The sequence below is a fragment of the Anser brachyrhynchus genome (genome assembly GCF_964034855.1).
Source record: "Anser brachyrhynchus genome assembly, chromosome: 3".
Lineage (NCBI taxonomy): Eukaryota > Metazoa > Chordata > Aves > Anseriformes > Anatidae > Anser > Anser brachyrhynchus.
The window spans coordinates 124,084,654-124,107,240 of NC_137696.1; the positions used below are offsets into that span (position 1 = coordinate 124,084,654).

At 39.1% G+C, this 22,587-nt stretch overlaps 1 protein-coding gene across 4 annotated transcripts in view; it reads left to right on the forward strand.

Moving 5' to 3' along the window:
• KIF13B (kinesin family member 13B) overlaps positions 1-22,587 on the forward strand; it is a 124,890-nt gene that overhangs the window by 53,777 nt on the left and 48,526 nt on the right. For all 4 annotated transcript variants that reach the window (XM_080585492.1, XM_080585494.1, XM_080585493.1 and 1 more), the window contains exons 8-18: positions 1,192-1,326; positions 3,340-3,452; positions 3,887-3,998; positions 8,044-8,256; positions 11,134-11,244; positions 14,744-14,878; positions 16,819-16,949; positions 18,029-18,115; positions 19,278-19,468; positions 20,309-20,519; positions 21,617-21,779. In XM_080585492.1, coding sequence (XP_080441618.1) covers positions 1,192-1,326; positions 3,340-3,452; positions 3,887-3,998; positions 8,044-8,256; positions 11,134-11,244; positions 14,744-14,878; positions 16,819-16,949; positions 18,029-18,115; positions 19,278-19,468; positions 20,309-20,519; positions 21,617-21,779 — 1,602 coding nt within the window. The remainder of the gene's footprint in view (positions 1-1,191; positions 1,327-3,339; positions 3,453-3,886; positions 3,999-8,043; positions 8,257-11,133; positions 11,245-14,743; positions 14,879-16,818; positions 16,950-18,028; positions 18,116-19,277; positions 19,469-20,308; positions 20,520-21,616; positions 21,780-22,587) is intronic.

Sequence of the window (22,587 nt, forward strand, 5' to 3'; positions counted from 1 at the left end):
TTCCTCCCAAATATAAGATGAGTCTAGCCTGTATCCACGAGAAGCAGCATTCAGCAATTAATTACAGAAGCAGCAGTTAGCAGAGACAGGCTTTCAGTACCACACCTTGTCACTTTTTGGCTGTCTTGCTATTGCCTAGTAATTTCACCTGCAAGGAGCATATAATTTCACCTACAAGTAGCACACAGGCATGCTGGAAATATAAACAAATGGTTGTCTACAAGACAAATACTTGACAACATTGCCTGAAACTTGCTTATTGGGGAGTGCTATAGTCAACTGGACAAGAAGCATATATATATATGCATATTTATCTATATTCATTTGCAGAATGCTGTAATTTTTAAGTAGTATTGATGTACTGTGGGAAAAATTAGTAAATATGGGATACAATTCTGTCATCTTTAGCAAAATATAACAGTGTAGTCCTTCCTTTTCTAGTCTCTCCATGTATTTATCTCTCCATCTCTGGTGGTTTCTGTTAATAAAAGACACGTTGCATGCATTTCTGTTGCACGTTGCCCAGCAGCTTTGCATAATTCGGCATACAGAGTCAGAGCGGTCTGTGGTGTGCTTCTGTTTAATTGGTTTTGGTTTTCTTTAGCGTGATCCAGCTCGATGAGTAAATAAAAGTCGAGCCCAGGGCTCTGAAGTTTTAACTGTTTTACAGGATTGCTGTAAAACGCTGAAGCAGGGGAGCTGCCTGTCTCTTGAGTATCACAACGTATCAGATGGCTTTATAAGCTTTTATAGCTTTTTTTTATGTGCAAGAGGAACGTAACCTGTTCCACAGTGTTTCTGTTATATAAAACAAGCCCGGTGTCAGTATTACACTTTTCAAGAATATGTTTGACAACTGAGACTAAAATGTTGCAGTGCTCAAACATGAACTGCTGTTTCCTCACGTTTTTCTTTGCTCTCAGGTATTTTTATGTGCAGCCAGGTGCATTAGTTTTGTTGGTAATTTAATAGCCAGGCGGAGGTAGTGGATGAATAGGCACGTAACAACATTGTTTAATTTCTAAGCTATGAATGGAAGATCACAATATTTCGTTCTCACATTCTATGAATGAACAGTGGGAAACCTGGTGGGAAATACTCGCTGTATTTTACCAAAATGAGATTGTTTGGGTAGATAATCAAAAAGAATGATAATGCAGATATGCTTATGGCTGTGAAAATTGTATCTAGGACATCGAGTCCTTGATGTCTGAGGGCAACAAATCTCGCACAGTGGCTGCAACCAACATGAATGAGGAGAGCAGTCGGTCCCATGCAGTCTTCAAGATTATCCTCACCCACACACTCTATGATGTGCAATCAGGGGTAAGTAAAACAAGTTACGAAGTCCAAATGTTAAGCTTGCATGTGTGCTTCTTGCTTTAATTGGTTTCATAGACTCAGAGAAATGCTGGGGGCCTCAGGAGGTCTTTTGCTACAGTGTCCTGCTCATGTGCACTGCTAGCACTGGACCAGGTTAGCTGTGACCTTGTCTAGCACAGTCGTTGTAATGCTCATGTGCCCAAAAGTGGGGAAATCAATTTTAATAGGTAAGTGAAGTGTGTTTTTTGAAATGGAAAGCAAAAATGCAGGTCCAGACTTGCAGCAGAACTGCTGGAGGGCAGAGGAAGCATCTCCTAATCCTAGAACCTAAACTAAAGAAACTTATTCTTAAGATACAATTTGTAGTACAGACTTGGAGGAGAAAGTAGAGACATAATATTTAGATGGAAGATTGAATTACATGAAGAACATCTGAGTGTACATCTGGTAATCTCCTTCAAAGGTTTATTTCATGCAAATACATGTAAACAATCAACTTCACAAACCAAAACTTTTGATCATTTTTTTGCATTGTGCCACATGCATTTAATATTTTTATGTACACTAAGTGTTGAAAAGATATTTAACTGTGGAAGTATTTTTCTCTACATTTCCTTATATATAAATTTTCCTTGGAGGGGGTGTGAAATCCATTTCTATGTTAATATTATTTAATCCCTCACAGAAAATGGTGATAAACTAAAATTGAAATAGATCTCTGATACAAGTTCTAAGCTTATGCTCAGACAATTCTTTAAAGTCTCCAAAGCCTTGAAGAAATTTTGAATACTCCTGGAGCAAATATAAGGCTTGCATGTGTCTAATTATTGAATTAATGGTAAAGCATAATTAGCATTTGTATTTTTTTCCCCTTCTCACATCTCAGTCTCCACCAATCTACTTAGCCAGATAATTTTCTTGGTTCCCTATTTGGAATTTTTTTCCCATTTGCACTTCAAATCAGCAGTCAAACTATGCTCAACTCCTTGGCTTGCCAGCATTTGTTGTTCTCTTTTTCCTGCGGCTGTACTGCATACTTAACTTTCTGTGGTCAGCCTGGATGCAGGGCGGTAATTCTGATTGTTTGTCTTTTCTGTAATCGGGCAGTGACCGCTGTGTGAGTTTCTGGAATAGATTCCTCTGGTTTCCTGTCTGCTGGTCCTTTCAGTCCTGGAAATGACCATTTTGGAATGGCCTGATGATCACATAGTATTTTGAGAGGCTTAATGTTTTTGAAAGCATATTGATTCTAAAATTATCCTGTTCGTTTAGGGCAATGTAGCACTTTGCAACGGTGATACAGATGCACTTCAGTCGTAGATGCTGCAGAAAAGCATGATGTAACGTCGCTGTTCTCAAAGGCAGTGCTAGCTCTTCAAATGCATATTGACATAGGAAATTTATGGAGTGTTTCAGAATGTCATTTCGGGTCAAGTGAGATAATTAGCAAGAATTACGAGGAATAATGGGGATTTATTACAAAATCTGTGTTACGGGATTGAAATACCCACATAGCTTGGATTTCTTTCTCAGAAGCCGTTAAGGATCTAGGAGACTTCTGTGATTTTTAGTCGTTTTGATAAATTACAGCATGCTTCTTGTCATGTTCAATCCTACTTGCTGAAAAAAAAAAAAGAGATGAAACTTATGGTATAGAATTTGAGATTTTTAAGCTGTTTTCAAGATTCTAAGGGCAGAGACTGTAGACCCAGTGTCTTTTTATGTGACTCTGGCTTGTATTCCCTCTACATTTGTTATTGCTTTGAACATTTAACTAATGTGCCCCATATTCTGCTCCTCTGGAGATTGCTGGGATGTCTTGAAGATAGCAGTGTATCAGACTTCAATTCAAATCCTCCTGTTATTTCTGGAGCAGCAGCTCATGAGTTAATGCAGAATACCGTTCAAGTCTACACCAAGAAAAGCAGCTTGATTTTTTGTATGAAAACATATCAAACTATGTAATTCAGTTTAAGTGATGAACTAACAGTAGCTCTTCTCTGGTTCCTTCTGCAGACGTCAGGTGAGAAGGTGGGCAAGCTGAGCCTGGTCGACTTAGCAGGTAGTGAAAGAGCAACCAAGACTGGTGCTGCAGGAGACAGGCTGAAAGAAGGAAGCAACATTAACAAGTAAGACTCAGTGATTATTTCTTTCCCTTTTTTCATCAGTGCAATCACAACTGATAAATATAATATACTACTGAAATAGGATAAAAACAGTCTAAGCTTTTATAGCCAGTTTTCTTCTTCCCCCCTCTCTGCTGTTCCTTCTGACATTCAGAACTCAGCTGTTTGAATGAGATCTCTGCCTATTTAACACGGTTGGCATTTCTGTGCTTGTGCTCCTACAACTACCACATAATTGCATTGTGGAGATGTGATTATTAAGGCTGAAAACATAGATTGAAAATGAGCGGTAGAGATTCTGTGATGACAGAATGATCGAAACCGTACTAGGAGCTTTTTCATCGGAGCTCATTTTTGGAGAGAAAGTGGCTGTCTAAATATGCATGTGACCTATGACTATTTACATTTGTTAATGGCTGCTTGTGTTCTTGGTGCAGATCCCTCACAACTCTTGGTCTGGTTATTTCTGCCCTGGCAGATCAGGCTGCTGGCAAGAACAAGAACAAATTTGTTCCTTATCGTGACTCTGTGCTTACTTGGTTACTTAAAGTAAGTAGTCTGATCTTTTGGATTTTAAAAGAGAAATAAAAGGGAGGAAGGGGGGAGAAGAGTCCCATTCAGTGAAAAAAACACTGTTCTTTTGCCTCATTTTCTGTTTTTTATGTTAACCACACTTGTCTTTGGAAAATTAGCTGGCCGGAAGCCAGAAGTATCTCCACAGACTAAATATGTTCTTTGTCTTCTGCTGACCTGCAATGGCATAAAGAATAAGGACTTTTTTTTTTTTTAAACATTATCTTTTTCTGTGTCAGTTTAGATACAGCTTCACACAGAACCTTGGGGCTGATTTAATTTTATTACCACATGTAACTGAATTTTACATACTGGCATGGTTGGCTTTGAAGATTTTGATTAAGACTATTAGCTTCTTCCTAATTGTCTAATATATTTGCTAATATACTCTGCTTTTGTCAGCAGAGTGTAATTGCGGAACATTATCCCAGTTACAGTCTAAGGAACAGGTCAGAAGAGTTTGTGCATCATATTCATCTGAAATGTACAGTTAAATCAATTTCTGTACTGTGTAGGACTGATATTTTCAGGAAAAAAAAAAAAGAGCCTTTATTGTGGTGACCCTTGAACTGAGATCTGTAAGATCTAAATGAAAAACAGAGTTGATAAATATGACTCTTATGTATGTCAAATTAAAAGGCAAACTCTTATTGTTATTGTGCTTCCCACTTCCTACATACTTAGCAAGTTTCCTTCTGCTCCTTGTGATTTATTGTTATGAAGGAACAATTAAGATATTTGTTAGTAGAAAAATATAATCTGACAAGAAATTGATTTTTGGTACCAGTCGCCTTGTTCTGTTTTCTTACTACGTAGGCCAGAATTTTTTCTTCTTGAATACTGTGCTGTGCTTCCCAACTTCGTGAACCTTTTAGCATTACTACTATGAAATGATTTATCTGTTCTCCCCAGTATAATCACATACAGGACATCAAACGGTACAGTCAGGGGCTGTCTAAAAGTCAGATGTTTTAACAGAAATAGTGTGTATTCTCTTCTACAGTAAAATAAATCACATTTCACAGAGTTTCTTGCCCTAAGACTTTATTAGTGCTTAAATATACTTTTTCCTGTGAATATTTTGCTTTTATACATTTGTGTGTGTATGTAGTTTTTGCTTTTTTAAAGAAATAACTAATTAAACACATGCTTTTGGCTCTCTGACCCTCTTCAGGGCACTCCAGTGTGCTTAGGAGCCCGACTCTGTAATAATCTGAGCGAGCAGAAGTGGAAACTTTTCTAATGCATTTCTAGCGTTATTGTTGGAATTAGTTATGCTGTTCCCTTTCTAAACAAATCCAGCAAGCAGACCCAGATTCCTGTTTAGCACCTGTCTGATGCATTGTAGGCACGATGGCCATGCACAGCACAGGCTGTAGCTCACAAACAGAGGCGCACTTTTGTCCTGCCGCCTTTCAGGCGAAGCTTCTTTGTGTTTTTAACACCCAGCTATATTAAGTGCAAACAAAAGATTTGGGGCTTTTGGATTTTATTTTTTTTTTAACAAACAAGCTCCCTGAAGAGAATTCCTTATTTTGAAAGGCAAAATTTTAACAATTCTTAATTAAAGATCAAAGGAGGGATTTATTAGTTTAAAGTGACTTATTTAGTAGAAGCTATGAGATGGTGGGCTATCTTTTTTTTTTCTTTCTTTTTAATAGCTTTCAACTTTTAATTATGATGCCAAAGTGGAGTAAATGTGTTCTAACACATACAGAGTTTCTCCCCAAATCTGAAAAATGAGTAGAGTTCAGGAGACCTCGAGAGCTAACACTTCGTGTTCAGTTTTGTTGAGGATCTCTAGACAGAAGTACCAGCTGAAAAAGCATTATTGCAAGAAGAGGCTTGATGAGTGGCATCATGTTAGGTGTGGGAAGCAAAATAGCTTATCAGCTCTGTAAGCTCTTAGCTTTATGGAATTGGATTGGCATGGACCTCTTGTTTTCCCATTTTGCTCAGAAGCCCTGCATATTTTACTGGTGGCTGCTCTTAAAAATATAATTTCTAAACTTTACGATTTATGTTGTTGTCACAGTGATCTTGATGCTGAAGAGGGGGCTACCTTACCTTTAGAAACAACTAAATTTATTTATTTCCATTCTGTCCCTGTTTTTAAGGCATGTAAGGTCAGCCTTTCCAGGGTAATTTGCAGATGCTGTCTTCACTAATGAGAAACTGGTTTGCTATTTGTCTACCTTCTTGCTTAACGTTAAAGAAACCATTGAAATCAGCACAAAAGTTTTATACAGAACTTTATCAGCCAGCCTGGCACTGGGCTTGAAAAGCCACAATACAAGAGGAACTTTCTCCAGCTTATAATGGGTGTATTGTGAATTGCGGTGTATCACTGTAACAGCACTCTCAGCTGCCTGCGTAGTGGAGTTGCGATTCAGATTGTGAATTAATCCTGTTTTGGAGCTAATTAGTGCAGTGGATGGAGGTTCCCAAAGTGCAAACTGTTATCTGGAAGCAGAGTACCTGGCCAGCTCGGCGGTAACTTCATCTTTTGCGCAGAGCAGGGATTGCAGTTGCAGAATGCCACCTCTAATTTTTAGAAGCTGTCGATGGATTGAAGAAAAGTCCTGGCTTCTGTAGAGACAGAAATCCTTGTGGAGTGAGTCACAGGCTCTTGTTAGGCTTTTTAAAGTTTTCAGTAGACGCTTTGGAAAAAACGTTTGTGTTACAGAGCGGATCCTCCCAAGCCATGCGTTTATTGAAGTAAATAACGTCTGATCCTCATGCAAAAAATGCAGGGAGCAGCCAGAAGGCAGCTCTTTCTGCATGACCTCTCCATAAATACCGTTACCTGCGAGTCTTAGCCATGCTAGTGTACCACACTATGCAAATGGATTTAGATTCCCTTCCCAAAAAGCTGACAGCCCCTTGCATGAGCAGAGCGAGCAGAGTGCTGCCAGGGCAGCAGCGAAGCAGCAGCAGTCGGTGTGGCCAGCCGCTGTCAAATTAGTTTTAGGCATCATGCAGAAAAAAAAAAAAAAAAAGACAGAGAGTCTTAACGAAATACTTAAAGGGGCGTTTTAATGATTGCTAGGAAAAGCTGTGTGTTTGCTTTGTGATTGAAATGGTTAGACAAGCACGCTAATGTAGTCAGATTGCTCTAATGGCAATGCGTGACCCAGATTTCATGGGTTATTGAAGATGAAAGTTAATAGTGTGGTTCTTCTCCGAAAGGGATATTGGGTACAAAAAGGGGGGGGAGAGGGAAGAACAGATCTGCTGCAAACTTAAAACAAAATATTTTATTTTTTGGCCTGGCTAAAATCGTAAAGCATAATTTTGTGATCAATACAAAGATGGAATTCTTCCTTCCTTTCCCTCACCCCCCCAACACATTGCTTTGCAGGAATGTGGTTTCACGCCCTTCTTCTGTCAAACAGATTCCAAAAGGGCAATTTCTTACATAACTCAGTGTAGATTTGTGAGCTGGGTATGTAGGGGGGGAAGGGAAGCACCCGATTCTGAAACGTTTATAAAAATAAAATCAACTATATTGTTTATGAGGAGATCTTCAAGTAAGTTGAGTAAAACACATATCAGAGACGTTACTTCCAGTCTTTAAGGTATTCTGAATTTGTCATGATCTTTCCTGAGCTCCTTCAGCAGTATCTGAGAAGTCTAGTGCTGACATGCTTGTGTTTCTAGTTTATAAACCTAAGCAGAAACATGAAAGTAAACCTTTCAAACCCTTACTAAGCACCATAAAGCACAAAGCAGGGACTGTGTTCATTCCTGTGATTCTGAAGCCAAGAATGACTTTTCCTGAACATGTTAAAAAAAGAAAAAAAGGAAGAAAAAAAAAGGACAACTGAAAACAATAACTTTGCTTGACTTATAGGGCTTAAAATATTAGTTTTGAACGGAGGAGCTCTGCCAAAAACATCGCTGTTACTAGTTGCCCCCATCTACTACCAACCCTTAGTTATTGTTTGTTGCATAAGTTCATTGACAGGATACAACCGAATAAACCTTCTGTTTTAACTTGGTTACCTCTACCACTTTCCAGGATAGCCTTGGTGGCAACAGCAAGACTGCCATGGTCGCAACAGTAAGCCCAGCAGCAGACAACTACGATGAGACCCTTTCAACGCTTCGGTACGCGGACCGGGCCAAGAACATCGTGAACCACGCCGTGGTGAACGAAGACCCTAACGCCCGCATCATACGGGAGCTCCGTGAGGAAGTGGAGAAGCTCCGAGAACAGCTCACAAAAGCAGAGGTATTTTAGCCTTGGCTAGCTAGTAAGTCCTGTAGACCCCATTGTCTGAGTTTTCTTACTTGGCTCTTGAAAAGAAATGCCACAGGATGCTACTGCATGATATCTATGCGAAATCTCCCTTTATATCACTGCATTCCAGTTTTCTTTAGGTCAGTGTTGGAACATGGGTCATAACATGAGATACCAGATTCCCTTTGAACACACCATTGAGCGATCATGTTTTTATTGTGGGATACAGATCAGAAGAAAGAGGACTCAGAGAGAGGAATAGGGATGGAGTCTTCAGATTGTGTGGTTTATAAGTAGAGCTTTGCCCATGGATTTTAAGAATTCGATGCAGCTACATCCTGCAAATGTGAATTTGGTTAAATAATGCTTGCTTGTTTACAAGCTTTAACAGTTCTAAATTGAAACTCTTACAGGTGTTAAACAATGAACTTCAATAAAATTGTGAAGGCAGCATGGACTAAACGTTAGATGAAGGTCAAGAATTAGAGTAATGCTGAGTTCTGTTCTCAAATGTGGCAGAGCAGTAGTGATATAATCTGTGTGTTGTAATCACAGTTTTTCTGAATTGCACAGTATTTGCCTCTTGAGGTTTGCAGGGAGTGCTGGCTGTGATAGTACAAATGACTAACGAATTTTGGACTGTTCTCATTTGAGCTACCTAATATGCGAAGCATCCAGTAAGTGAAAGTTTCTTTAAGGTTTGATCTCAAGTTACCTAATACCTAACATTTCCTCTAAAATACAAACTGTGGACTTCTCAGTTCTCTGAGAGTATTCAAGTACTCCCTATTTGTTTCATTTGTGAGCATTAATGCCAAAATAGTGGCAGCTGTCCAAAGCAATGAAGTAGTGTTTCCTAAATATGAGGTAATAAATATTTCCCTTCCTAAGTATTAAAATCCCACCCCAGTTGTCATCTGAATGGCATTGACAAGGAACATGGAAAAATGCTTTTAGTTTGCTATTAAGCTAAACCAAAAAAAAAATGGTTTAGTTTGCTATGGTTTAGTTGGCTCTACAGGAAAGGTCAAAAAACACATTCATTGTCTTGGTCTCCTTTGGGTTTACTACATTTGTAGCCCATCTAATTGTTCATACAGAAACGGTGCGTAATGGTTCATTTTTTAAATAAAAAAAAGCACTGACCCATTATGATAGTCAAGTTACATTTTCAATGCTCATTTCTAAATATAGAGATTACCAAGTTGAGTTTTTTTTCCTTTTGGTGTCAGTATCCTCTTTTTCTCCTAAATCGCTGTGGCAAAACAGAACTTGACAGTTGACTTTTTTTTTTCCCAGAAGAATAAGGCTTATCCTCTTTTCCCCTTTTCTTTTTTAATCCATGCATTTTGATCTTTTCTTGTCGGAATTAATATCACATGTTTTAATTTGTCTGTGCCAAGACCACCAGCACATCCTTCCTGAGCTGGGAATTTAAACTGACTCCAGCAGAGCAGTACACCTGCTGGTCTAGTTGGAATTAGGTCTTTTTTTATGGTTTCCTTACAGATAAGCAATGGAGGGAATGAGGGGAATTACCTACCTCATTTTACAGTTGAAGCATGTGAAAATGATGATCTATTTTGCCCCGGGTCCAAATAAATAAACAAACGAGAACTTGAGAATAACTTGAGAATAATCTTCCTGTCCTGCTCCATCGTGTCCAGTGCCCTTGCACTGATCATATTTCATTGGGCATAATTTATCTTCGGAGGCTGCGTTGCCCTCGCTTTCCTTCCTGGGTTCCCTTTTACCCTGTATTTAGGTATTTGGGGTATTCAACCAGAAAAAGATGACACAGGACACATCAGCTGGCAGTTCCTAGATTGCTATGTCTTGAGGCAGAGGAAACTCCTGTCTTAAAACAGGATTTTCCACTCCTGACAGCTGCTCCTTTTGAAGATATTGCCCTGCAGTGAGGCCACTCTGTTTGATGTGGATTCCTGGGAAGAATTGATTTTTGTGGTAAGGGAACTCTCTGATGGAGAACGATACTCGCACAGGTTGGTTGGGATTGCATAAATACCTGCTAGCCAAAAACGCTTCCGTGTTGTTAGCCATAATCAAATAACGACGTTCTGTTCAAGGCAGTACAGAAAGAATATGCCAATACTGAGACTGGAGGAAGTGAACATGTATAGTATAAACACTTTTATGTCTTTACACTTTTTGGATTGTCCGATACAGGGTGGGTTATTTCCTTATTCTCAGGCTAGTCCTTGGGCCTCTTGCTATTTCAGAAAAGAAAATTAGAGTTGTGGTGGATTAGCAAAAAAATAGAATTCCCATGTCTGGAAGTACATCATAAGACTTTTTTTGATACCAGTTTTATGAAATGCATATACAGAGGTCTTGATTTTTCTGTTTTTTCCAATAGAAATTTCCAAATCAGGCCATATCAAAACCAATGTTAAAAACATTTTGTTGGCATGGCTGGGCAAATGACAGAGATGCTAGCTACCATTTAGAGGAAGAGAAAGCTGAGACAATGGTGGTTATCTAGATCAGCAGTATGCAAGATACAGATTGTTTCATTTGTGAGTCTTTTTGGAAACTCACATTGATATAGAAATGAGATTAGCTTGTGTTTGAATATCTTTTTGCAAATCTGCCAGTATCATGTAATTGGTTTGCATTAAAGTATATAAACTTCACTTTAGCATCTGTACTCAAAACTAATTAAACTAAGTTTTTGATGGATTCTGCATTTATGTGCAATATGTATTTAAAACAACCCTTTACTTACTGATCAAGTATGCCTTGTAAAATGAGTAATGATATGTTTCCTTTTTCCCCATCTGTGTGAGAGTGATGTGAAAGAACAAAGCACAATAAGCTTTCTTGTTTCCTTTGCTTTACTTTCTGCAGGCTATGAAATCACCAGAATTAAAAGAACGGTTGGAGGAATCAGAAAAGTTGATTCAGGAAATGACGGTGACCTGGGAAGAAAAATTAAGAAAAACTGAGGAAATAGCACAGGTTTGCTGCTTTTTTTTTTTCCTTTTGGTGTTTATAAACAATAGGTTTGTTTCCTTTGTTTGTCAGTTCATAGCAATTGTCTGAATCTCTCCCCACATTTATGGGTAAGTAGGTCAAGCTTACTGCCATTTAGAAAAGCTTCACTTAATTCCTGTGATAGCTGGATGCCTCTCAGATTACTATTCTAGTGACAACAATAAATTGTCATTCAATGCCAGCTGAGAGATTGTTTAAAAAAATCCATGGATGAGAGGATTATAGGGATTTTATATTCTTCGGACAGTAAAATTGCTGTTTGTGATGAAAGATGAAGCGTTGAGAGTGTTAAATGCAAGTTTATGTATGGAGTGCCTTAATACTAAAGGCAAAGAGCATTCAGAATATTAAAAACTAGAACTGTTCAGATCTCCTGTGTGTTTTAATGCATCTTACACCACTATTTAGAACCTCAGAACATAATTGAAATGATGGTTACACTGAAAAATTGTGCAGGTCACCATGATTATTGCATGACACTTCCAATTCTTACCACACAAATGCTGATGTATATATTTGCAGCGGGGAGCTTTGGAGGGGGAGAACTATTGAAAGGTGATGAATAGCTTGTAAGAAAATGAAACCTCCGATACAAAGCCCTTTTGTAGATGACTTGATCAGAATAAGCTGTTGACTTCAGTTTTATACATCCATTGTGAGAAATGCTCCTTCAAATAAGAGGGCTTCCTGGCTTTCAGTGCAGAGTCGTACCATGGATTTTCCTCCTTGTGTATAAGGGTGAAATTTAATAATAATAATGATAATAATTTCTGCTCCCACCTTACACAGTAGTGTCTAGGCATAGAAACCCCGAGTGTGCAAGGAGGTTGACGAACCAGAGTAATGGGATCAAGGCTACAGAATAAATTCGCCTTGATGCTTGCATACAGCTACTTGGTTTTGCTCTCCTCTTTGCCTCTAAATTCTTAACGTCATATAGCGTTATGGAGGTGGCAGTTTCATGAGCCTTGCAGCTGTAGAAAAGAGTGGTTAGAAAGCTGCCTGGCAGAGAGGGACCTGGGAGTATTGGTTGATAGTCAGCTGAATATGAGCCAGCAGTGTGCTCAGGTGGCCAAGAAGGCCAGCAGCATCCTGGCTTGTATAAGAAGCAGTGTGGCCAGCAGGGCTAGGGGAATGATTGTCCCCCTGTACTCGGCTCTGGTGAGGCCGCACCTCGAGTACTGTGTTCAGTTTTGGGCCTCTCGCTACAAGAAGGACATGGAGGTGCTCGAGCGAGTCCAGAGACGGGCAACGAAGCTGGTGAGGGGTCTGGAGAACAAGTCTTACGAGGAGCGGCTGAGGGAGCTGGGCTTGTTCAGCCTGGAGAAGAGGAGGCTCAGGGGCGACCTTATCGCTCTCTACAGGTACCTTAAAGGAGGCTGTAGCGAGGTGGGGGTTGGTCTGTTCTCCTACGTGCCTGGTGACAGGACGAGGGGGAATGGGCGAAAGTTGCGACAGGGGAGGTTTAGGTTGGATGTTAGGAAGAACTTCTTTACTGAAAGGGTTGTTAGGCATTGGAATGGGCTGCCCAGGGAAGTGGTTGAGTCACCATCCCTGGAGGTCTTTAAAAGCCGTTTAGATGTAGCCCTTAGTGATATGGTTTAGTGGAAGACTTGTTAGTGTTAGGTCAGAGGTTGGACTCGGTGATCTTGGAGGTCTCTTCCAACTTAGATGATTCTGTGATTCTGTGATTCTGTTGAGAACTAGTGTTTGTGCAGTACAGGGCTGTATCAAGCCAGTGGAAGGAACCTTCTGACATCTGTGGTAGGCTTGTGCAGGCCCAAGGTTAAAGGCGTGTACATTATGGCCTGTCAAATGATTTTGTTCCAGTCCAGCCTCCACCAATGTCTGTCTTTCAAACTTCAGCAGGGCAGGTGGGTAGGATGGAGAAAATCTTTGAAAAAAGGATGATTCCTCATAAAGAATAAGTGCCCCGGAAGAGGCACTTTGTAGTGATGGAGAGTCAATAAGGGCTCAAAGCCCTACAGACAAACTCTGTAAACAGGCACTTTTTCACATTTGCAGTGAATATTTGACGTACTTTTAATGTATTTTGAATTCTTAAGTTAATTAACACTAGGTCTTGATCAAAAGTTATCAAACTGGCTCATTTTCTTTAAGCGACTCCTGTGAGTTTTAGATCATGGGCCAAGTCCTCCTTTGGGCAACAAATTCTTTATCTTTGAGTGTAGATAACAAGGAGTGATGTGAACATCAGAGCCTGGCACTGATGATTAGAAGAGAGATCTTTGACATCACACTGCCGTTTTCCTCTGTTCTTTGTTTTGCTCTCTCTCACAGACACATGAATTTTCCTTACAGGGACGTTATGTTGGTTTTGTAGGGTGTGGGGAGACAGAAAAGAGAAAATCAAGAGGTAGTTCTGCTCGCTATTTGCAGTTTTAATCTTGGTTAGACCTGATAAAACTGATGCTAAATGAAGAACTGTACTTGATACTATGACATAATAAGTTTTAAATACAGAGTAAGCTCAAAGGTGAAAATCAGAGCCCTCATAAACTTTCCTGCATTATCCCTGTATAATCTCTTTTAAATATTTTTGTAAAGTCTCAGTGTCACAGGTGAAGCTGTTGCAGGTCTCATTTCTTTACTTATTGGAGTGTTTCTACTTCTCTAATAATTCCATGAGAGGCCTCCCATGTTAATTTCTTTTTTATTTTGTTTGCTGTTGTGGATAGGGAATCTCATTTCACTTTCAGTTTCTGTATGATCCTGAGAACAATTCTCAGCATTTCTACCTCAAACTTTTTTATAGAAGAACCCCTTTTTTTTCTCAAGACAGAAACGTTTAATGTTCCTCTTTCACTGCACTAGTCATCACCCTACCACTTCCCTTTGAAAGATGGACATTTTCGCACAGTAATGCTTTGTTGTTGACTTCTGTGAAGTCCATTGACAAGAACAAAACACCATCCCAAACGCCACTGCTCTTGTTTAGCAGGAAGTGTTATTTGCATCGCTTAAACAGCAGGTTGTCAGTTTTTTGTCATTTTGATTTCTAGGGAATAAAAGATGGACGTGGAATTCGGCTTGGCGGGGAGTTGACTTAACTTGTTGCTTTTTAGCTCGAAAGAGAAGATAAAGGGCTGTAGAGATGGCTCTGGAAGGACTTGCTGTTCCAGTGAGGTCATGGAGAAGCTCCCACAGTAGTGCAGTGTGCTGTGCTCAGCTGTGGTCATTTTTCACTAAAAGGATGCAAATACATGAGCCCATGGCACGTAGCACTCTGAGTCCAGAGGTAGAAGGACCGGAGAAATTACAGATATCCTAATGTAAACCTTGATAAAATTAAGGCTTTTGTATCTAATCATTGCATAAGAAAGAGCTACCTTGTTCAGGAGTAGCTGTCCCTCGTTTTGTCTTGTGGTTTTGGACAGGTAGGAGTGCATTTCCTACCTCAATCATCAGTCAGCCTAATTTTGTGATGGCTACTCTCCTGCAGGAGCGTCAGAAACAGTTGGAAAGCCTTGGCATATCGCTGCAGTCTTCTGGAATAAAAGTTGGGGATAATAAGTGCTTCCTGGTTAATTTGAACGCAGATCCAGCTCTCAATGAACTTCTGGTGTACTATTTAAAGGTAAAAATAAATATTGATATGTATATATTTATTTATTTAACAGAAGTGGAACTCTAATGCCATTGGCATAGGTGTACTTAGGGAATGTTATAAAAAATGCATATCTGAAGCATTCTCTGCTATTCACTGCTTGATTAAAAGTAGTACGAATATAAACTTTTTATTTCAGATTTAATTGTGGCAGAGGAAGGTCTGGGGGTTTTATTTATATATATATATTTTTATTTTTATATATGTAAAAAAATGTAGAGGTGTTTTCTGTCATAAATTGTCTTCTGTTTTCCAGATTTCACAAGGTTTTACCCAAAAAAAGTGATTTATATAAAAATGTGGTCGTATCAGTAATCAGCTTGCTTCCACATGTGTAATCAGAGTACAGACTTCAGTTTATAAAATACATTTCTATTCTTTTATACACAACTCACCACGAGTGAAAATCGAGTTCTGTTCTGCCTTAGCACTTCTGCTGACGAGCGGTCCCCATTACTGATGTTAAACATAAACTGTGTAACACGACTTTTGGACTTTGCACCGAAACAACCGGGCAGCTTGTTCTGGTGTAACAGACTTTGCAGATGTGATGTAGAGACAGGGAGAGAATGAGATGCAGATCTTTTTAAGTCACATTTTAGAATACAAGCTCTAAAAATTTAGCAGCACAAAAACTTTGGCAGTCTGATCTTCACGTTAAATCATTCTCTTTGAAGTGGTGCGTAGTAACTCTCAAAGCAGCCACAGAATTAGCAATGGGGCCGCAAGATGGGTTTGTTTCAACCTGTCTTCCTATAAAAGAAGATGTGTGATCTTCTTTTATATCAGTCATCTTATCATTGCTCCGTGATATCTCAGTAAAAGCACAGGAAAAGTTTTCATTGTTTTCTCTGCTAAAAAAAAAGACAAAAGAGCTGAGGTTTTGGGAGAACACGTAGGTGTCCAGAGTGTCACTCAAGCTGCTAAACCAGCTTCAGCACTGACAACTATTGAAGCAGAACTGACTTTTTGTGGTGTTTGTTGTGATTATATGACGATATGTTGATATGACAAGAACACAGTGAAGTCAAAGCCTGTTCAGAAGAGGCCTTAACCCATCAGTACCAACTGAAAAGTCTCAGGTGGCACCATGATACTTACCCTTTCTAGAGAAAAATCCCTTTGCATGGGATAGGGCTTGTGTGTTTCAGTTTATTTTTATTTTTCCTTTAATTTTTCTTTTGTTTTGGATAACATGAGTTCATTTTGTTGGGAATTATGGCGTAGAAACCTCCTGAGTTTTGAAATTCTTTAGATAAAATGACTTGTACCTGTTTTGCCTAAAATCCTGAAATTAAGCTCTCAGTTCTTACAGTACATAGCTTGCCTGCATTCTCATTAATACTGAGCTCCAAACGTACTCATTCTTATAAAAGCACTGAATAAGAACTTCATCCCACTTATCTAAACTGTTGTATCTGTTTCTCAACAAATGCTGAGAGGTGCCTCAAAAACAAATAGATGAACAAATGGAGTGATTCTTCCGCTGCCAAACTTCTTGTGCCTTGAGTACTTTGGGGATTTACAGAGGATAATCTAGATGGAACCTGTGCAATAACCGTGGGTCTAACCACCACGAACCTGTCTTAATTCCTCTTTAAACTCCTTTATTCTTTTGGCTTCTGCAGTGTCCTGAGGCACTGAATTCTGCAATTTAATTATAGGAACTTCTTCATTTTTGGATCTAACTGTTGCCTGTAAAATTTCCTGTGTGCTCCTTACTTGTTGCTGTAAGAAATAGCGGGGATTTGTTTGCAACGTTTCATTGTCTTTTTTTCCCTTTGCAGAAAGTATTGAACAGCTTTCAAATTTTAGAATTAGATGAGAAGATCTATCCAGAAGGAGAATGGATTAGTTAAAACTAGTGAACCTTTGCAGCCCATTGCTAACGCCTGAATTAATTTTCACAGGAGCACACGTTAATAGGATCAGACAACTCTCAAGATATCCAGCTATGTGGAATGGGAATTCTTCCTGAACACTGCATTATAGACATCACCCCAGAAGGACAGGTTATGTTAACACCTCAAAAAAATACTAGGTAAAGGAACAAAATACAGTTCTAGCTGTGTAATAGCTGTAGTTTTATCTGGTATTTTATGAGCAGTGGGCAAGAGGGTAACCAAAAAGGGATGTTTTTCCAGATAATAAAAGTAAGAAAATTCTACCTCTTGTATTCTGCTTCTAGTCTTTGTTTGAGTTATCTACCTTTCTGTTAACTCACATATTTCATTCTAAAGAGATTTCTTTCAGTAATGGCATTTATAGTCTGCTTTCAAAGAGAGGATGAGTAAATTGCATATGCTTTCAGCAAGTCGATGTGCACTGATTTGCAGCTGTGTAGATTTAACTCTATCAAAATCTGAATTAATTTTATAGGAAATCTGTTGATATGCAAAAAGCAGCTGAAGCATTTGTTGCTTTATTTGATTAAGTAGCAGTACTTGAAAAGCAGATGGTATGTTCAAACTGATCACAAAATGACATGCATCGTCAGCATCTCCAGTAATTTATTGTTAGGTTCACAGAATTCGAGAATTTCATTTTCATCTTAGTTCATAGTTGGTCCTGCTGTGAGCAGGAGCATGGACTAGATGACATCCTGAGATTCCCTTCAAATGTGTTATCCTATTTTGACTGATCCCATTTTCAGGCTTAATCTAACTCTGAAATAAAGTAGTTTCTTATTACTCAAATTAGGTTATTGTCTTTAAGCTTTATATATACCAAAAGTTCTCCAATGCCATATTCGAATATTTATATTTTGTGTCTGTATTTCAAAGTAGAGTGAAAACTACTTATTTGCAGTGACATCTCTTTCAGGCCTCTCATTTTTAAGCCCTAATTGTACTCCCCAGACGTAGCTGTCATAATATCCATCCAAAAGTAGTGAATGCCATAGAGCTTAAGCAATCAAAAGAAGCTGAGTTTAAGGAGTTTATGAAGCGGCACAGAGTAGATGAGTGAATTTTCTGGGGATATTTTGCCTGTTTGTAATCCATAACCCCGTTTTCCTACCTTAACAAGCTACAATAAAGCAAATGGTACTGTAACAAAATAAATAAAAATTCAAAAAGCTTTCTATTGGTGGCTTTGCTTTAGCTTGTTGTCTTTTCACAGGACGTTTGTAAATGGTTCTGCTGTTATGGGTCCTATCCAGCTACATCATGGAGACAGAATACTGTGGGGAAACAACCACTTTTTCAGGTACAAAAGATATTAAATAAATTGCAAGTCTGAACCAGTTTTTTTATTATTATTATTATGAACATTGAGGTATAAGGAAAAGTAACAATGGAGCACGCAAGCTGCAGGAGGAGGTGATTTCTTTTTACTTTGAGATTATAAAGGCAGTGCTGATGAGTGGATGTTCTCGAACGCTGGATGTCATAGCAACTGTGCATAATTTTAATTTCAGAGCAGTAGGTTGACGTAACTTCTTATGTGTTCAAGGGAAAGTAATCTTACTGATGAGGACCTTGCTATCGGTTATCAGGACTGTTATCTCACTGAGGAGATTTAATTCTTGAGGTGGTAACTTTAATTTGGTTCGGTAACGAAGAGTGTTGTGCAATTTGGCATCACGCTAATACTAAGCACCCTCTTTTCCATGACGAAAATATCACACCCAAGCTTTAACTCGGATAGGTTGCCTTTCAGATTTAGCAGCTAAGGTGTTAGATATCTGACCGATGTTGTACAGTGATCTCAGTCTTACAAGGTCGCTGTGTTCTCCCTTCCTTGGAGTTCCAGACTCCAGCTGAGACCTTCCTGTGTCAGACAGGATCGCTGGCAGATGTCTTCTGTTTTCTGTGAAGGGCTGCATGTGTGAGAGCCTGGTCTGAGATACCTTAAAGATCAGTGGATTTAAATGATAATTTAAAACATAATTGTTTTCTTCTATGCTCGAAAGAAACATCCTCATAAAAAATGAGATATGATTTCATTATTGCCTCTATCTTATTTATGTATTTGTGTTTTTGTTTATATATAAAATACAGAATACATAAAATACATTATTCAGAAGTTTATAAGATATGTAATACAAATATATATTTAAAAACATTTATTTTTATATTTCATTGCCTCTAAATTCTTTAGCTATGGGAAGACTGAAAAAATCATGGTTATATAAGCTATATGATTAGTATTTTCAGGTGCTCTGCATTAGTAGAGTGTAATATAAATTAGTTTGCCTTGAAGTCCCTTATTTACTCTGAGGAAAATTTCACTCACAAGATAAACAGATTTCAAAAGGGAAAAATCGACTTATTTGGGTAACCTACTTAATATAAATCATTTTTTTAAGCAACCCATTGCTTCAGTGTTGATCAGTTAATAGCTTAAACATTTTCCCCTACTTCTGAAGGCTGAATTTGCCAAAGAAGAAAAAGAAGTCGGATCACGAGGATGAGGAACGAGACAACTCTATGAAGTACAGTAATAGTGCTGAGCAGCTGGATGTGGATGGAGACAATTCCAGTGAAGTGTCTAGCGAGATCAACTTCAGCTATGAATATGCCCAGATGGAAGTCACTATGAAGGCACTTGGTAGTAATGGTAAGAAGCAACGAAAAATTATTGGAAATACGTACAGAATATGAGGTTACACCTTCAGGGACTCTTTACCGCACGCTCTTCCCCTTGCACCTTCCTACTGGAGAATTCTTCTTGTGAGTGACTCGTCGTGGCCATTTTTGCACTGGAGGGGAAAAACACCCCTGCAGAATGTTTTGTTTGGCAGTTCTTGTTGAGAAAAAAGCCAAAACTGGAACACTGGTGGAACTGCAGCCTCAAATCAGGGTGTTTTCACTTCACTGTTTATTTTTCTTGTGTTATGTCTCGCTCAGGCATTAAATGTTGTGATTTCTGTCTCTGAAAGCACATTCTTTATTTTTTGTGGTCTTACACAGCTGCTCCAGAATGGCTTTATTTTGGGACGCAGGAGGAGGTTTTTTTCAGTGTGGTCTTTCCCTTTTCAAAATTCTCTTAAATCATTCATCCGATGTGTTCTGGCAATGTTTATTTTGCTTCATGTTCAACAACATTTTTAAAATATGCCTTACAACAAAAACATACTCTCTTCTTCCTCTTATGTGATATAGTGCTTTGTTTACTGTATAGGACATACTTCACCGTGGATCTCAGTGGGCCATTGCAGCCTCTAAAATGGACCACTGTAGATCTAGATTGGGGAAGCAAAGTACCAAAATATAGTAATTTGTACCTTGCCCAAGGTCATATGGAATATTTGTAGCAGAACCTGTGAAAGAGTTCATATTTCTAAGTCCCCGCTCCCTGCCACATATTCATGACATGACTTTTTCCATTTAATTTTATGCTTACTAAGTATTTGACCCCCAGAAGTACTAGCTTCTTCATTTTTCAACATCTGCCTAGATCCAATGCAGTCAATCTTGCAAAGTCTGGAGCAGCAACACGAGGAGGAGAAGAGATCTGCACTTGAACGACAGAGACTGATGTATGAACATGAACTGGAGCAATTACGAAGGCGATTGTCACCGGAGAAGCAGCATTTCCGCAGCATGGACAGGTTCTCCTTTCATTCTCCCAGCGCTCAGCAGCGTCTACGACAATGGGCAGAGGAGAGGTGGGTAATCAAATCTGACTATCAGGAGTGTTCATGTAAAGTTCTTTAGTGCCAGTCAATTTTGTAAGACATAAATTGCATTGCACACCTCTTCCAGCTTTCTGAGAAGACTCCTGCAGGATGCTGGGGAGGACTGAGTGAAAATACTAATCTAAACCCAATCAGACCATTAATTCTGAGGAAGATTAGAACGGAGGAGTGTCTGTTTTGTTGTTAAGGAGAAACTCTGTCCTCACCAGCATTAAATATGAGTCTCTTCTGTGGATTTATGACAGCTGCTGGAAGGTTGTTTTTCCAACTGACTTATATCCATATGTCTGACCTGGGCAGGTTCTGGCAGCCAGAAGAGTGCAGAAAGAAAAGGGAGTAAAGGAATGGTAAAGGAGTTTGATCCAGAGCATTGCAGGAACTGTGTAACAACCACAGAGGGGCCACAGTCCTCTCCTTCTTCCTAGACAATTGCACTGAGGATAATTTCTTCTGCCTCTAAATGGTCTTTGCCAGTATTACTGTCAAAAAGAGCAGCTGCAGGAGGAAGATTAAACTCTCCCTAAAACAAGGAGCATGGTGAAGATGTTGTAATGAGAAAACGGAAATCCAATTTAAATAGCTTAAGAAGCATCTTCTGAAATAGAAAATACTTGGGGCAGTCTAACAAGGTGTTAGCTGTCTGTTTGGAACATTTTGTGGTCCCAGATTGCTGCACTGCACAGTTGTCTCTCTGATACACTTGCCTGGGAGGCCAGTGAGCAAGTGGGTCATGGGCTTTAAATAAATCTTTCTCTGTAAGACAGAACATCCACATCTGTGGTGGGAAAACTCTGGAATAAGCCACACAAGTGCTGACTGTTCAGCAGATGCATGGAGAAGTCTCTAAAGCTGGCAATATGCTAATGTTCATACTACTAAATTCATACAGATAATCTTTTTTTTCCCCAGAGGAAATGCAATTTAATTTGTTGGATTTGTGTGTTAAATAGCTGAATGTCGACTCCTTCGCTGTCAAGTGATCTTGTGCTTCGCATTCAATTTCAATACCTAAATGCCATGATTTTTTCTGTCTCCCCTCCTCCCCCCAACAAATTGCCTTCTTTTAGAGAAGAAATGTTGACCCACAGCCTGAGAAAGCTGCGAGAGCAGATTGTTAAAGCCAATTTGTATGTGAGAGAAGCCAATTTTATTGGAGAGGAATTGGACAAGAGAACAGAGTATAAAGTCACCCTCCAGATCCCAGCTTCCAGCCTTAATGCTAACAGTAAGGTAATGTAGCCGTAATGGAACTAAATCTTTGCTCATTACGTTTGCCCCTCAGAGTTCATACTTGTCTTGTTCTGACTCTGATGGTCCAAACAGTTTGCCTTTGTATTCACCTGCATTAAACATGGCTGAGTTAGCGGTAGCTACGTCTTTATCTTATTTAGTTACTGTGGAAGTGTTATGATATGCTAATTTACTGATAAATCTTACCGTGCAAGTCCTTTCCACTGATGTTGAAGTTTTGCTCATTTGCTTCTGTTGCAGAGTGGTAAAACCCATGTAGATTAGGTAACACCTACCTCACCTATTTGCCATCGCTTTATAGGCATTTGCCTTTCGATCATGCTAGTGAGGTGAGAAAATGCTGTCGTCCCCATTGTACAGGGAGAAGCTGGAGCAGAGAGGATTTGGATGATTACTTCCAGACATCTTAGAAATTTTGAAAGGAGGGAACTGAACCCAGACTTCCCTGTTGCAAGCAGGCTACCTAAGTTGTCTTATCCTTTCTGTTCTTGAGGTCAGCTCAAAATCTTGGTGCTAGTAAAGCTGTCATTAGTACAGTAGATGTATTTTATCCCAGGACTAGAATTCTTATCTGTTGATTTAGAAATGTCTCTCGTTTACTTGTTTTTCTTGCAGTCTTCTGGCATATCTAGAAACAAGATGGTAAAGAGTATTATGTGTTTGCAGAGCTGAAAAGTTGCAGAGTGTAGTAACCTTAGCTAGAACTCTAAGATACTGTAAATTGAGAATATTTGTGAAATGCTTAAATGTTCCTATTTATAACATCCGTGTGAGGTGAGGATCCACG